Here is a 16295-nt window from a genome sequence, read left to right as displayed (position 1 = left end):
GGGCGTCGTAGGCGTCGTGGGCGTTGCGGGCGAATTGGCTCTCTCATCTCGGGCTGCTTCAAGGCGCCGCCAAGCCTTTGCCCAGATCCGATCAGTCGCGGATGCTCAGAAGCCACGGGGGTCTTGCGACGAGCAAAAAAAGGGGAAAACGTAAAAGTTCAAGCGAAAGGAACGATGATGCTATCCGCAGCAGCAGGCTCCCGCAGCAGGTTAGCAGGTGGTTCCCGTGGCGTTTCAGGGCAGGGCCAGGCCAAAAAAAGTGGATGCGCTCAAGGACATGGTCTGGCCAACTGAAATGTACCTACCTACATAGGTAGTATGTACCTAAGCTTTGCAGCCAACACCATGGTTCAACGCCGGATGCGGCGAGTCCGGACCAGAATTCGCCTATGCATGTAGACATCGTAGGCGAAGACCGCGCGGGAGGATGGACGGGTTGGCGTTGTCGAGGATGGAAATGCTGTTACCAGAAGGGGACAGGACATGACGCAGTTTATCAGAAGCTGTGGAAGGGGAAAGGGGAAAAAAAAATCATACCAGGACAGATTACTGCCGTGCCGCGTATTCATTCACTCACTCGCAACGGGGAGTCAGAATCAACTGCCGGAGCATGCACACAGTGGCTGACAGGTAGGTAGGTACCTAACCTACAGTACCTGTGGGTTGAGACTAAGGTAGCCCAGTGACAGCAGTCGACAAGTCGACAATGTCAACTTATAGTAGCGTACGGAGTACGGAGTACATCGAGCTGCATGGTGGGCCTTGGTCGCCTTAGGTACCTACATGTACCTACCTACCTAGAGGTAAGGGGAGGTAGGTACCTCCTAACCTAACCTTGTCCGAGACTCCGCTCTTTTGATTCATGCATCTGGCAGAATCGCTTGTTTTAGGCCTCACCGCCCAAATTTTTCCTTCCCAAGGTCGCTTCCCCCACCACAAGATGGAATGCGTGCGACTCCATACCTACCTAGGTAGTCGACAATCAGACGAATAATCACAATCCGTTCTGTGTGCCGATCAAGAGATGCCGCACTCAAGCTCGGATGGGCCGTTGGCAAAGCGCCAAAAGGTCTCTGCCGTCGTCGAGTCGGCTCCTTCCACGGCGGCCAACCCGTCTCGGATATTTGCACCGTTCAGAGTCGGTTTTCAGCTCAGCACCCCATGATCCCCTCCCTACTCGCTTAGACCCGCAACCTGTGCCAGCTGACTGACTTGTTCTTTCTGCCTTTCAGACTGTCGGGCTGGTGTCGTCTACCAGTGTTCCCTTCACATCGATACCTCTAGGCACGAAAAGCTTTCAACTTACCACCTCGGTGGGTAGGGCTCTGCAGACATACGACGTGCGACGCGGTTTGAACCTCGTCTTTGTCACCCGGCCCGAGACTCCTGCCAACATTACCGCCACCTTCGCATGGAAACAGAAGCTCTTTGCTGCCTGGGGAGATGGCTCCAACGGAGAACCGCAGGGATTCTGGGTGTTTCAGCGTGGCAAAAAGGTGGACCAGCTCGAGCTCCCTGCCCATCTCGCTGAACCCATCACGCAGGTGTTCGTGTTTGGCAATTGGATCGTTGCCTGTGCCAAGACGAGGGTCGAGGTTTTCAAGACTGCCACTCTGGAGCACTACACTACCTTGCAAACCATGGCGGCGAAAAATGGGGGCAACGAAATCACTGGTGGAGTCACCAGCATGCCTACCTTTTTGAACAAGGTTTTTATCGGTCGCAAGGACGGTTGGGTGGAGATATGGAACGTCAGCACCGGAAAACTTGTGTATACAATCTTGCCGCCAACTCCCGACTGCGGCTCTGTCACCTGCCTGGAACCCTCGACTGCCCTCTCACTCATGGCAATCGCTTACTCTTCTGGCACGCTCATCATCACCAACGTCCTCACTGACAAGCCCGTTATTCAGCTTGAAGCCGGCAGCACCGAAGCTGCCGTCGGCTCAATATCTTTCAGAACCGATGGCAAGGGTGCCGGCCATGACGGCAGCAAAGATGGCGTCATGGCGACGGCCAGCCAAGCCACTGGCGACATCACGTTCTGGGACCTGAACAAGGGAGGTCGAGTAATGGGAGTCCTGAGGAGCGCCCACAACCCCCCCTCTCGCGATGGAAAGAGTGCCAGAGGTGGCATCAACAGAGTTGAGTTTTTGGCGGGCCAGCCTGTCATTGTGTCAAGTGGTCTTGACAACTCTCTCAAGACCTGGATATTCGATACAACGCCCTTCTCCCCAATTCCGCGGATTCTGCACTCGCGAAGTGGCCACGCTGGGCCCGTCAACTGCCTGCGATTCCTGCCTTCCGACTTTGACGGATCGGAATCCGGGAACAAGTGGCTGCTCAGCGGTGGCCGGGATAGGAGTCTCTGGGGTTGGAGCTTGCGACGGGACGGCCAGAGCATGGAGCTGAGCCAGGGTCAACTGCGCCAAAAGGCGAAAAAGATTGGCATTCTTGCCTCCAACGCCCTTGCCCATGGCCCAACCACTTTGCTGGAAGACTTGAAGGCTGCTGAAATCACAAGCATTGCCATGTCCCTCAACAGAGATGGGGGCATCGGCGCGATTCCCGGAAAGCTGCCCGTCTGGCAAAAGGGCCACGGTGACAGCAAGAAGAATGTCGACGCGGAAATCAGCGGCATGACGGGCTGGGAGAGCGTTGTTACAGCCCACAAGGGGGATCGGTATGCCAGAACTTGGTTCTGGGGCCGAAAACGTGCTGGCCGGTGGGCGTTCCCGACCGGGGACGCCGCCAACGTATCGAGCGTGGCCATCAGTCCTTGCGGAACCTTTGCAGTTGTCGGATCAGAGGGCGGCTCCATCGACATGTTCAACCTTCAGTCTGGGACGCATCGCCAAAGGTTCCCGTCTCGCTTGACGCCCTCGCAAGCACGGCAAGTTCGCCTGCAGCAGTTGAGGCAAGCCGATGATGTGGCGCAGCTGGAAGCCAGCGGCGGCGGACGGAAATTCCTGCCGGGTACCGGAAGACATACCCAGGCGGTGACGGGGCTTGTTGTCGACGCCATGAACAAGGCGATTGTGTCTTGTTCGTTGGACGGCAAGATCAAGTTCTGGGACTTCCTTACAGGGACACTGGTCGAGCAGCTTGACTGGGCTCCAATGACGTACCCCACCTCGTGCAGATATCACGCTGCCAACAATCTGCTGGCATTCTCGTGCAATGACCTGTCCATACGAGTCGTCGACATGGAGACAAAGAGGACAATCCGCGAGTTCTGGGGCCCGCAAAACACCATAAACGATTTCTGCTTTTCCCACGATGGGCGATGGGTGATTGCCGCGTCCAACGACCGCGTCGTGCGGGTTTGGGATTTGCCGACAAGCCATCTCATCGATGCGATTCGGTTGGAGAAGCCTTGCACCGCGCTTGACATGTCTGTCACTGGTGAATATCTAGCTGCCACCTTGGAAGAGGAGCCAGGGGTCACCCTCTGGACGAACAAATCCTTGTTCAAGCACGTTCCAACCAGACAGATTTCGGAGAAAGAAATTGGGCAAGTTTCCGCGCCAACCGTCTCCGGAGAAGGGAATGAGGGCTTGCTGGAAGGCGCGTTCGAAGATGACAAGGAGGGCGCTGATCATGACGATACTACAATCGCCCCCTCTGCGGATCAGCTGAGCTCGGAACTAATGACGCTGAGCCTGGTGCCCAAGAGTCGATGGCAGACGCTATTGCACCTCGATCTGATCAAGGAAAGAAACAAACCGAGAGAAGCACCAAAGGCTCCGGAAAAGGCACCCTTCTTCCTTCCGTCGACGACGGGTGCCAAGGTACCGGGGCAAGAAACCGTTGCGCATGCCAAGGTGGATGAAGGCAATTCTCGCATCACCAAGCTTGACAAAGCTCGGTTTGAGGAGCAGTTCTCAACCAAATTGCGTGTCGGAGCAGAGGGGAATGACTGTACGTATATCTCCAGGGCAGCTGTGCAAGACGTCGCCTGTCTTGCTTCTTTTGACGCGGGAAATTAAAAGGTCGGCGCACGCTAACATTGTCAAACAGACGGCGAGTTTGTTGAGCACCTCAAAGGGCTATCCCCTTCAAACGCTGATTTGGAGCTGCGTTCCCTATCAATTGGACATGGTGACGAGGGGTCAAACGAGCTGCTACACTTTATCAGGGCTTTGACGGCACAATTGAAGGCGAGGAAGGATTACGAACTGACACAGGCTTGGATGAATGTCTTTCTCCGCCTACACTTTGACGTGGTGATGGAAAGTGAAGCTTTGCTCGGGGCGCTTAAGCAGTGGAAGTCGCAGCAAGAGAAGGAATGCAACCGGCTGGATGATCTTGTTGGTTACTGCAGCGGCGTTGTTAGTTTCCTGAGGAGTCCTCGGACATGAGGTCACGCTTTCGACTAGATGCATAGCAGACGGCAACGTTGTGTGTTTCCTGGGCTCTGCCAGGTGTATTATTTATTGTCTTGACGCCGTTGTTGCTCTACAGGCTGGCAATGAGGCAACATGTGGAGAAGGTGACATAAGATGCGAGTACCTGCCTCCAAACTGATGTCAGGAGGTACCCAGGGCTACTTGGCTTCCGAATGTGCACAAGCGCCATATGCAGTAAACTGTCTTGGTGCGTTGGTGCGCAGGGCACGGAGTGCAGGTATAGACAGGTACAGGGTACGGGCTGCAAAGGCAAAGAGCCATGGCGGGGCACGTTTCGCAGCAACGCAGTCAGTCGAAACATTTTCTACAAGAGGAAACACCGCCTAAGAAAAAAAGAAAAAAAAAAAAAAAAAAAAAAACTCCCCAATCCGAAAAAGGAGAAGGAAAATCACGTCTCTCTTTCGGCCACACACTTTGACCCAGCCCCAAGTCGCAGCAAGATGGGAAAGAGAAACTTTAGAGTACGTCGCGCACCCCTCCGCGCCCTCATCGATACTAATGCAGTCGTCAATTGCAGGGTAAAGGCCGAAGAGGAGGAGGAGGAGGCGGCGGCGGCCGTGGGAATGGGCAGTCTGCCAACGGCTGGCGTGATTACGCCCCCTTCGACAAGAACAACGCGAAGCTCGAGGAATACTACAACTCTCTCCTGCAGCTTCCCGAGGAAGAAAAGACGCAGTTCTGGGAAGCTCTGAGACGCGAATTGCCCAATAGTTTCCGGTTCACTGGCTCTCGAGGGTAGGGACTGTACTCCCAGCGATTCCCCCATCCCCCATCCTGCCATCCTGCCATCCTGCCCTCCTGCCGTTCTTCCAAGTCTTTCACATGCTCACCTCACCTTGGATGACAGGCACGCCCTTTCGGTCAAGAGGCTGCTCCAGACACGGTACATTCCCCAAATCGCAAGCATTGAGCACCATGACGGTAGACCGGTCGAAGCGCCCAAACCTGTGGCTTGGTATCCCGATGAGCTGGCCTGGTGGATGACTACGCCCAAGAACGTCGTTCGCAAGTTCCCTCCCTTCTCCGCCTTTCAGAAATTCCTCGTCTCCGAGACTACCGTCGGCAATATCAGCAGGCAGGAGGTGGTAAGCATGATCCCCCCCTGCTTGATGGATCTGCGCCCAGGCATGGCGGTCCTCGACATGTGCGCCGCTCCGGGGAGCAAGTCGGCTCAGCTGCTCGAAATGATCCACCGCGGCGAAGAGGCGCGTGTGCGCAAGGTCCTGCGCACGTTCGCCAAGGAAGACGGGCTTGATCTGGGTCAAGAGACGCAGGACGAGGTGGATGCCGATCTGGAGGCCGACCCTTTGGACAACGGCCGCGCCACGGGACTGCTGATCGCAAACGACTCGGATTACAAGCGCGGACACATGCTTGTCCATCAGCTCAAGCGCCTGTCCTCCCCCAACCTCATCGTCACGAATCATGATGCCACGCAGTTCCCTTCGCTCAAGCTCCCTTCCGCCGACCCCGGCGCCAAACCAACCTATCTCAAGTTTGACCGCATCCTGGCAGACGTACCATGCTCCGGTGACGGCACACTTCGAAAGAACGCCAACTTGTGGAAAGACTGGCAGCCAGGCAATGCCCTTGGGTTGCACGCCACGCAGATCCGCATCCTTGTCCGAGCTCTCCAGCTTCTCAGGGTTGGCGGCAGAGTCGTCTACTCCACCTGCAGCATGAACCCCGTAGAGAACGAATCCGTGGTGGCGTCCGCTATTGAGCGGTGTGGAGGCGGCGGCAACGTGGAGATCCTCGACTGCAGCGACCAGCTTCCCAACCTGGTCAGAAGACCTGGCATGAGAAAGTGGAGGATTATGGACAAGTCGTGCCGTACCTGGGAGACCTGGGAAGAGGTTGAGAAGTTTGCTCGCGAAGAGAATGACGGCGTCGTTCCTGGCCGCGTCTCGCAAACCATGTTCCCCAAACTGGAAGGGACGGAATGCCACGACCTCCCTCTGGAGCGCTGCATGCGAGTATACCCTCACCTCCAGGACACTGGCGGCTTCTTCATCACGGTTCTGGAGAAGAAGACGGACTTTAAGGCGAGAAACGAGAACGAGCCCAAGAACGCTGCTGCGGCTGCCTCCGCAGCTGCTGGCGATTCTAATGGCAAACCGGAGGCTGCAGCAAACAACTGCGACCAAGAAACGACTACAGAGGCGCCGGCGGCCGCCGCTGCTAGCGAAACTACAGAATCAAAAGCAGACGGCGATGCCTCAGCAAACGGCAACAAGAGGACTCTCCAAGACCAAGGCAGCGAGCAGCAAGCGGCCAAAAAGGCAAGGGTGGACGACGCCGCAGATTCATCGGCTCTCACCCCCGCGCCGCTCGTGCTTCCCGCCGAGCCACCTAGCAAGCCCAAGAAGTCGGGACCCCCAGAAGAGCCGTTCAAGTACCTCGATCCGTCGCATCCCGTCATTGAGAGCATCAAGCAGTTCTACAGCTTGTCCGCGCGCTTCCCCGACGACCGGTACATGGTGCGCAACGAGCTCGGCGAGCCAGCCAAGGCCATCTACTACACCTCGGCGCTCATCCGCGACATCCTCACCGAGAACGAGGGGCGCGGGGTTCGCTTCGTCCACGGCGGCGTGCGCATGTACATGAAGCAGGACGCCCCGTCGGCCGAGGTGTGCCGGTGGCGCATCCAGTCCGAGGGCATGCCCATTGTGCAGGGCTACGTGGGAGAGCCGCGCGTCATCCGGCTCCGCAAGAAGGAGACGCTGCGGAAGCTCCTCATCGAAATGTTTCCCCGGATCGCCGACGACGGCTGGAGGGATTTTGACGAGATTGGCGAGCGGGTGCGTGACATGGGCATGGGCTGCTGCGTCCTCCGCGTCGAGCCCGAGGAGGGCGATGCGGACTTTACGGAGCGCATGGCCTTGCCGTTGTGGAAGAGCATCCACTCGCTCAATCTCATGCTGCCAAAGGAGGACCGTGCCGCCATGCTGCTGAGGATCTTCAACGACACGACGCCCCTGATCAACAACACCTTGAACAAGCAGCAGGACCAAAAGACGGCCGAACCGCCAGCCCGGGTGGACGACGCTGACGGGGACCAGGCTGTGGAAGACGAGCACGTAGAAGACTTGCCGTCTCCAGAGGACGCGTGAAACCCGAGGCAAACGGTTCACACTTGTTGTCGATTTTTTCCCTCATTGCCATGTACTACGTATGACTTGGCGTTTTTTCTTATTTATGTGAAAAGGGTAAAAGGAAAAGGGGACCCGGGTTGGGGTGTTTTGCATTGTTGTGGCTATTTTTCTGCTCATCTTACGTGGGTATATAAAGTGTCTGTCTTGTGTGTTTCTATCGTATGAAACGGCCTTTTTTTTTTTTTTTTTTTTTTTTTTTTTTTTTTTTTCCCTGATTTAACTGGCCCATTCGTTACACATATGGCGATATTCTGTACAATGCTGAGCTGAGCTGTCCACACGACCTACAGTTCCGTCAGAGACCGTTCCGTGCTCATATCGGTTGACTTGTCGTCACCCTTTCCATCACCCATCTAGCAGCCCAAGCGTCCAATGCACAATCCTGTCTACGCCTTGCCCGTGGATAGCGCTCACTGGAATAGCTGCGCAGTTCGTGGTCCAGGCTCCCTCTACGCCGCTTGGATGCTTGGCCTGCCCGCTCGTAATCTCGTCCAGATAGGCCTTTAGCAGCAAAAAGTTCTGCCGCGTCTGGGGCAGATCGGCCTTTGTTGCGACGACGAACCACGGCTTCGCGGCAATGTGCAGCCCGGATGGCGGGCCGGGCCCGGCAAAGGCCGTCGTGGGACCGCCTCGCTGGGCGTTGGCAAGGTCGACGGCGCCCAGTGTCGGCGGCGAGTCGGACGCCGGGTCCCAGTCGATGTGGGATTCCACCTGTCGAAGGCAATCTTCCTCGTGCCGCATCTGGGCGTAGAGGCCGACCTCGCGCCACAGCGCGTCGAGAGCATCCGCGGCGTTTCCGGCGGCCAGGTCGACGACAAAGGCAAGCACTCCTGCGCGCTCGACGTGCCGGAGAAAGGCGATGCCCAGGCCGCGGTCGAGGTGGGCGCCTTGGATCAGGCCCGGGATGTCGGCCACGGTGAACCTCGTCCTTGGCCCGGGCCGGCCGTCGCGCGTCGGCTGCAGAGAGCCCGGGTGAGCTCCGGGCGGAGCAGCGACTGGGCGGCCGGAGTACTTGTCCAGCACGACGGTGCCAATGTTCGGCTGGAGCGTGGTGAAGGCCCAGCTGCCGATTCTGGCGCGGCTGTTGGTCAGGGAGCGCAGGAGGGTGCTCTTGCCGGCGTTGGGGGGGCCGACCAGGCCGACGTCGGCGAGGAGCCTCAGCTCGAGCGAGACCTTGATGGAGACGGCGTCGTCGCCCTTGGTCGCGAAGACGGGCTTGGGGTGCTGGCGCGACGTGAAGTGAGGGTTGCCCAAGCCGCCAAGGCCGCCTGCGGCGAGGAGGATCGGGCGCGGGGTGGGACGCGACAGGTCGAGGTAGACGGGGGCCGGGGGCTGCTGGAGAAGGGGTTGGCGGCGAGGGAGCTTGGGGAACGAGGCGGCTCTCATGTCCGACCTGGACATGCCGGGGTAGAGAAGCCACTTTTGCCGCGAGGGATCCTGGAGCTCCAGGTCCGCGGCATCGGCCTGCTCCGCTGCTTCCCCGGGGGCAGGTTTCGGGCGGCCCTTTCTGTCCGTCGCCTGCTGCTGCTGCTGCTGCTGCTGCTGCTGCTGCCGCGGCGGCGCTGCTTCGGCGGGGTCGCGATTGCCCGGCTCCTCCGGGGGAGGCGTCTGCTGCTTGCGCAAGGCGCGGTAGGCCCTGACGGCCAGGGCCTCCTGGGCGGCTGGCTCGTGGCGATGCAGCTCGCGGAGGACGGTGCCCACGGGCACGGTGATGACGACGTCCTGGCCGCGCGCGCCGCCCTTGGCGCTGCCCTGGCCGTGGCTGCCGCGGCCGGCGCGGATGACGCGCTTCCGGGCCAGCTTGTGCAGCGACGTCTCCCCGTGGGCGGCCTGGATGTAGATGCTGCCCCCGGGGCCGCCGTCGCCGCCGTTGGGGGGCCCGTCGGGGAGGAACGCCTCGCGGAGGAAGGAGACGCAGCCGTTGCCGCCGCGGCCGGCGAAGAGGGAGAGCTCGGCCCGGTCGGCGAAGCTGGGGGCGGCGTAGTCGTCCGGGCGGGGGTTCAGGCGAGACTCGGGGAGGTCGTTGCGCGAGGGCCAGGAGGGGGAGGAGGAGGAGGAGTAGCGGCACCTGGGGGGTTGGGCCAAGCGAGTCGTCGGGAGCGGCAGCGGCAGCGGCGGCGGCAGCGGTCGTCGACAGCCCGGGCGGAGGGGCGGCATGGCATGATGCAGTTGCCGGTGCAGTTGCCGGTGCATATGGAAGACGGCATTTGTCTGGTTGATGAAGCATCAAGTTCGGCAAGGCCGAGTGGGGCAAGCGACATAAAGTACCAGACATAGCTCGACGTCTATCCCCTCGGCGGCCCAGCGGATGCGGTCGGTGGTTCCAGCAGTGGAGCGGTCAGCGGTTAGCGGTCAGTCAGCGGTCAGTCAGTGGTCAGTCAGTGGTCAGTCAGGGGTCAGTCAGTGGTCAGCCAGTGGTCAGTTAGTAGTCAGTCAGTGGTCAGTGCCCGCGATCAGCGATCAGCAATCAAGCAATCACTGGTCAATGGCGGTGGACGGGCCCAGCAGCAACTGGCTCTCCTGCACTGCAAGCCGCTTTGGACAAGCCTCATGGCACCAAATACAACGCCGGAGGCGTCTGGTCCCTTGCTTGATAGGCACTGGCAGCGGCTGCATCATCGCCGACTCTTTGCTTTCGCGTCAGGTCAAACTTGGATCCGCCCAACGACGACGACGGCCTTGGCTTGCCGGGCCCCAAAGGGACAAGGCGACGACGAAAACGCAGCGCGCTCGGTACCTAATGCACCAGACCCTGCCTGGGGCGCTTGAGCTTTGGGTACCAGCCGTCAACGCACATCAATTGCATAACCAGAAGGTTGGGCCACGGTGCAGGGTGCACGTGTGCAGGAGGGGGGGGGGGTCAGGTCAATTGGCGCGGTCAAGGTGCAACCGACCAGACAAGACGTGGCTGGGCACCACAGCGCGCTTCAGGCAGTAGCCTGCAGCAGGGCTACTGCTGGTACATAACAGCCTACATGCACGTGCGTACTCCGTACAGGCAGAGAGGTCTGGTCCATTGCCCTCGCGCCTTGTGCCTTGGGTCCCGACGCCCCCCCGCCCCGTGCCTGACGCTGGCGTCAATCCATCCCAGGTTGACAGCACCTGACGTCTGGCAGCGAGCACCAGACGTCTAGCGGAGTCGACAGCGGACAGCGGCTGCTCAGGGGCTTGTTGCGGCCGGGCCAGGCCCCCTGAAGCCATTGACCAGACCGCACGGCCACTGGCTGCCGCCACCTGGCTGACACCGCCGACGGCTGGTCGACCAGCAGGTAGCTAGCTGTCTATGTTGTCTTTTTCTCTCGACAATCTTGGCCCTCACGATCCATGGCCATGAGGGCATCGGTGGCATCAGCAGCTTTGGCATCAGCAGCTTTGGCATCAGCAGCTTTGGCATCAACCGTCTTTCACGCCCCCTCCTGATATCGCTTCTCGAACCCGGCATCGCGCGACCCTGCTTCCTCCTCACCAGCGCCCGCGCCCCGCGCGAAACAAAAGTCACCCAACCACCCACTCAGGGTCAACACCTCAACACCCTCAACACCACACTCCGTGCTCCGTACTCTGTACTCCGTACGTATCTCGACCCATCTCCATACCTTACGTTTCTACGCATCTCATCTCCGTACGTCTCTACATACGCGTCTGGCTTCGTCTTCCCCCACCCCATCCCATCTCTGCTGCTGTCGTGGGCCGCGAGACCCCAGAGTGTGCACGACTCACCAACTAGCCACAGGTCTTGCCGTCAGACTCGGCTCTCGCAGTCTCCGACCGTCTGCCCGTAGTCGCACTGTTCCGGCAAACCGCCCTGCCTCCTCCTCCTTCTCCTCCTTCTCCTCCTTCTCCTCCTTCGCCTCCCCCTCCTTGCGCTCATTCCGGTATGCTTTAGACTTTTGTTCTTTTTCGTCATCGTCTTGCTTCCTTGAGCTCACCACGACTGCTGTCGTTTTGCATCCCCCCCCCCGATGCTAGATACCTGCTGGACTGGAACTTTGTCCTTCTTTCTTCTTCTTCTACCTTCTCCTCCCCTTCTCTCACCGTCTTCCCCCCTATCAACAACACGTCATCTCTGTCTCTGGGCCTTCCCCCTTCCACCACCTCTTCAACGACTTGGCCAATCCTCTAGGCTCGCCGTCTCCAATGCAGCTCGACCCACACGAGCAAAGACCGCCCCGGGATTGCTTCTAAGCGTCGTTGCTTGGTGCTGTGCTTTTTGTGTCTGCGTGTCTGGGGGGTTTTGCTCGACGGCATGTCTTGTGCTTGCTCAGAGACTTGCCCTCTTTCATGTTGACTGTCCTGGCCCTTATTGCTGCTGTTGTGCGGCGGAAAAGGCAGCCTTTCCGATCGAATCACAGCAAATTGCGCTTCCCCCTGAGCTTCCCCTGAGCTGTCACTAATAATAATATGGGCTCCAGAGCTTTAGCACCAAAGCCCCCCAAGGGCTGCATTTCAATGGATCCCAATTGTGCAATTTGCCATGCTCCGGCCAATCTGGCTTGTGAATGTGAAGCGCGAGGTCTGGAGATGGCCATCCGCCAGGCCGAGGAGCACATGATGAGATCTGTCTACAACGACATACGGTCAGTACTCCCCCCCCCCCCCCCCCCTCCCCAAAAACCTTTTTTTCTTCTTTTTTTTAGCACACAGCTAAAGCACCTTTGTATGATCGTTTGTCCTCTCAACAATTGCTTTCTGGTCCGCAGAGGATGCTAAAGAACCACCATGACGGGTGATGAAACAGGGCCTGGGTCCGAGGACATGCTCAAGACTACGTCTTGGAATACTTTCGCCTTCTCACCGAGAGACGCAAGAATGCTCACTCGACTCACCTGGATCAGATCACCGCTCACGCATTCTACCATTACAACGCCCCTCCGCATCCCAACCAGATTGCCGACGCTCAGGCTACTCTCAAGCGTGGCATAGACGAAGATTGGCAGGCCAGTGTGCAACGCTATCCCGAGGTCCTCGAGTACTTCTTCAGCCTTGTCGAGCTTACCTTGCCCGGGGATAGCGAACCCGCTGTCAAGGATCCGCCCCTGAGCGCCTTGAACGGGCAGCGCAAGGCTACTCGAAGAAGCGCCGAAGAAGGCGGCGGGAGCGGCAGCGGAAGCGAGGGTCGGCGAAGCCACGCCGCCCTTGGCCATGTGCCCTTTCCAACGCCGTCCTTCTCCAGTCGCGACCCGGGCCTGGATCGCCGAGCCTCCATGCCCCCAGCGCGCCGACCTGCTACAGCGCGGATGCCGCAGCAACCGGCTACCTACTACGGAGGATACGCCTAGCCTGAGCGGCCTGTTTCTTTTTTTTTTTTTTTTTCTTTTTTTCTTCTTCTTCTTTCTCTTTTTTTTTGCTTGGCCACAGTCGCTAAAGTTGACAACACGACATTTCCTTGTATATTGATTGCTAGAAGGCCATGACGAACATGACGATACCATCAACTCGAATAATTGACGGCCATCATGATGAGATTTAGCGACCAGACTTCAATCCAGCATTTGCATAACGCGAGACGGGGATTGTCTTGATGACGAAGAACCATTCATGACGACCTTCATCTCGACATGGGCACCTTGGGTTTCGAGTGAGAGGGAAATGTAATTTGCAAGTACCTTGGCGCATAGGAGTTTCACCAAGAGAATTGATTTCAATCCTGACGTCTTTTGACATTGTTGAACTGGCTATTTTTTTCACACAACGAATCGGGGGAGACTTGTCCGCAACGACGGCCCTACCGAGGCCTCGACTCTCGAGCAGCAAACTCCTCGGGGCCTGTCGCTACACACCTTCTGCTTTCACGTCAAACGGCCCAGCCGGCCCGGAGATTGCGCCCAAGACACGGCCAGTACATGCATCTCCAGCCAGGCCGACCCAACACAAACCGTCACGTCACAACTTTAGCGGGAGGTCGGAATGGGACAAAAGACTTGTTCAACCCCCCAAGATCAAATTCTCCCCCTTTCCTCTCCGCCCCCTCTTCCCTGTGCTACGCTTCGAAACATGGGAAATAGAAGAAGGAAAAAACCTAGACCAGGCGCCGAGTATATACAGGCAAGACAACAAATCTCTCCGCCAACACTTTTCCGTCAGAGCATGGAAGCATAGCCGAATTCCCGTACTTCACTGCCTCGCCCCATGCGCCATGACGGTTCGATTCCCAGCATGATGATAATGTTGGTGACGACTATAGAAGCAATTCATTCTTTGAGCGTCTTTTCTTTTTCTTTTCTCGTCTTTGTTTTTCGTTTTGTTTTCTCGTCTGATGGAAATTTTTTCAGGGTAGATGAAGTTCGACGCTTTCGTCTTGGGGCGTAGGCTGCGTTTATTTTTTTTTATCTTTTTTTTTTCCTTTTTTTTTTTTTCAAAAAGAGACGGACACAAAGGCATGGGTAACACGATGTGAACAGGGACTAGAAGCACACCTGACATAGTCTGTGCTATGTATGGCTCTTGCAAGCGTGGGAAAAGGTGCCGCCGGAATTATGAGTCCTTTTTGTCTTCCAGGGAAGCATCCTTGACGCCGTCGGTGACGTCGGCAACCGTGTCGGCCTTGTCGGCCTTGTCTGCCTTGTCGGCCTTGTCGGCCTTGTCGGCCTTGTCGGCCTTGTCGGCCTTGTCGGCCTTGTCGGCCTTGTCGTCGTTGGCGCCGTTGGCTTCTTCCCTTTCGAGTTTTTCAATCTCCTTCTTGGCCTTTTCAATGTTCTGCAAAGAAATGTCAGTTGGCGGGGGGTAATGTAACGCTTGAGAGGCTGTTTTTCTTCTTTCTTTCCTTCTTTCCTTCTTTCTTCTTGCACACGTTTCGCGCAGCGGGCACAGGATGGGGGGAGGCGAAAAGGCGACTTACACGCTGGGTCTGAGCCGCCTGGTCGGTCTTCCAGTGATCAAGCTTGGCCTTGACTTTCTCAATGACGGAGGGGACGTCGCCGCTGCCCATGGGAGGATCAACACTGATAAACGCGCAGTCCTCGACAACGGCGGGAGGGCAGCTGAAGAACTTGGAGGAGGCGGCATTGCCGGCCGCAGCGTTGCCCTTCTTGCCCTTCTTGCCCTTCTTGACGGCAGGGGAGTACTCGTCGTCCCTGTCCTTCTTGCTGACCAGCTTGGTGCCCTTGAGGCCGGACTCGTCGACAGTGCGCTGAGGCTGGGCGCCGAGGCCGGTGTCGGCGGTCAGGGGACCCTTGTCGACCTTGTGCGAGGGGTCCAGGAACCGGAGCAGGCTGTCGGCGCGGCGGATCTCCTCGAGGTAGGCGGGATCGCTAGCGTCGGCGAGCTTCTTCTCGGCCTCGGCCTTCTTCTTGTCCTGCAGGTACTGCTTCTGCTCGGCTTCCCGGCGGGCCTTGGCCTTTTCCCTGGCCTCGCGCTCGTAGGCCTGGAAGGCCTTCCTCTGGGTGTAGTAGTCGTCTCTGAGCTTGCGGACGGCGGTGAACTTTTCCTGCTGCTCGGCCTGGAGCTGGGAGCGTTCGTCGCGCAGGGCGGAGAGGCCCTTGTAGGCCGCATCCTGCTCGGCCTTGATGTCGTCGAGCTCGGCCTGGATCTTGTTGTAGTGCTCGGAGAGGGCCTTTTGCTCGGGGTCGTCCAAGCTGTCCTTGATGCCCTTGATCTTGGCGCGGAGCTCCTCGATCTGCTTCTGCGAGTCGTCAAACTGGCCAAAGTTCTTGCGAACCTTGCGCAGGTTGGAGATGTCGGACAGGGCCTTTCTCTCGTCGACAAGCTTCATGGTGCCAGAGTTGATTTGCTTCTCGAGAGTGGCAATCTGGGAGTCGACGTCGTCGGCGCTCTTGAAGGACACCTTGGCCTTGGCCGTCTTTTGCTCGGCGATGCGGCTGCGGAGCTGCTCGTCGAGACGCTTAATCTGGTCCAGCTTTGCGGTGCGAGCGTTCTTGCCACCGGCCTGCTTCTGACGGATCTCGTTGGCCTGGGCGATGAGTTCCTGGCGTCGCTTCTGGGTCGGGCCCGGCTGGTCCTTGTTCTTGTTGGGCAAGGCAATGTCGATCTTGGCCTTGACGGCGTTCTGTCAAGAGAAGGAGAGAGAGAGAGAGAGAGAGAAGGGAGGCGGGGGGGAGAGAGTACGGTTAGTCGAGACGGTTTTTTTTTTTTTTTTCTTTGTGAAAGTCGTAAAACACATTTTCCATGCTCGCAACTACTCATCTGTGGCTTTACTCCTATTTTTTTTTTTCTCTCTACATTTTGTTCCCAGCGGACGAGAAGAAGAAAAAACAACCAAACCGCAGCCTCGGTCAAAGAATCAAACGTACCAATCGATTCATGGCCGCCTTGTGGTCCTTCTCGGCCTTGGCAAGAGCCTCGTTGAAAGCCTTCTCGTCAGGCCGAGTCGGTCGGGCCGCCTGGGAATCAGCGGCAGGGGCCTTGGCAGGCGGAGCGGTTTCAGCCATTGTACTGGTCGGACGAGGAGAGGCAAAAGGATGACGAGTGAAGAGGCCGATGAGAAGCCGTTCGAGTCGAGGGAGATGGTCGCGATCAATGGACGGGAGGATTGCTGGAAACAGTCAATCGGGAGGATGACCCAAGGGGGGGGGTGTGTTGCAAAGTCCACAACGGGCGCGCGTCGTGGTGATGGCGGTGGTGATGGGTGGTGATGGTGGTGATGGTGGTGATGGTGGTTCGAAAAAGAAGGTGGCCCTTGGCCCTTTTGCCCTCTCGTCTTGTGGGGGGGGGGGGGGGGGGAAGAGGTCCATCCTCGCCTTTTGATTTGTGGCTAGGGCGGCCAAGATGCGGC

At 58.1% G+C, this 16295-nt stretch overlaps 5 protein-coding genes across 5 annotated transcripts; 3 read left to right on the top strand and 2 right to left on the bottom strand.

Moving 5' to 3' along the window:
* Nucleotides 1-1024: 1024 nt before the first annotated feature.
* Nucleotides 1025-4361, top strand: UV8b_01109 (uncharacterized protein; the record flags this gene model as incomplete). The annotated part of the gene is made up of 3 exons (XM_043138607.1): nt 1025-1138; nt 1233-3921; nt 4021-4361. 3 exons carry the CDS (start codon nt 1025-1027, stop codon nt 4359-4361), a joined length of 3144 nt encoding a protein of 1047 aa, XP_042994541.1.
* Nucleotides 4362-4849: 488 nt separating this feature from the next.
* Nucleotides 4850-7522, top strand: UV8b_01108 (uncharacterized protein; the record flags this gene model as incomplete). The annotated part of the gene is made up of 3 exons (XM_043138606.1): nt 4850-4870; nt 4927-5144; nt 5257-7522. 3 exons carry the CDS (start codon nt 4850-4852, stop codon nt 7520-7522), a joined length of 2505 nt encoding a protein of 834 aa, XP_042994540.1.
* A 387-nt stretch (nt 7523-7909) lies between these two features.
* On the bottom strand, nt 7910-9721 carry UV8b_01107 (uncharacterized protein; the record flags this gene model as incomplete). The annotated part of the gene is made up of 1 exon (XM_043138605.1): nt 7910-9721. The coding sequence occupies one exon, from the start codon at nt 9719-9721 to the stop codon at nt 7910-7912; it is 1812 nt and encodes a 603-aa protein (XP_042994539.1).
* A 2364-nt stretch (nt 9722-12085) lies between these two features.
* UV8b_01106 (uncharacterized protein) lies at nt 12086-12843 on the top strand (the record flags this gene model as incomplete). The annotated part of the gene is made up of 2 exons (XM_043138604.1): nt 12086-12141; nt 12303-12843. The coding sequence occupies 2 exons, from the start codon at nt 12086-12088 to the stop codon at nt 12841-12843; spliced, it is 597 nt and encodes a 198-aa protein (XP_042994538.1).
* A 1195-nt stretch (nt 12844-14038) lies between these two features.
* On the bottom strand, nt 14039-15951 carry UV8b_01105 (uncharacterized protein; the record flags this gene model as incomplete). Its single annotated transcript, XM_043138603.1, has 3 exons — nt 14039-14260; nt 14403-15569; nt 15814-15951. 3 exons carry the CDS (start codon nt 15949-15951, stop codon nt 14039-14041), a joined length of 1527 nt encoding a protein of 508 aa, XP_042994537.1.
* Nucleotides 15952-16295: the final 344 nt, after the last annotated feature.

This window comes from Ustilaginoidea virens, chromosome 1 (genome assembly GCF_000687475.1).
Source record: "Ustilaginoidea virens chromosome 1, complete sequence".
Taxonomy (NCBI): domain Eukaryota; kingdom Fungi; phylum Ascomycota; class Sordariomycetes; order Hypocreales; family Clavicipitaceae; genus Ustilaginoidea; species Ustilaginoidea virens.
Note: the sequence above shows the minus strand (reverse complement) of the source record. Positions and strands in the feature narration are given on the sequence as shown.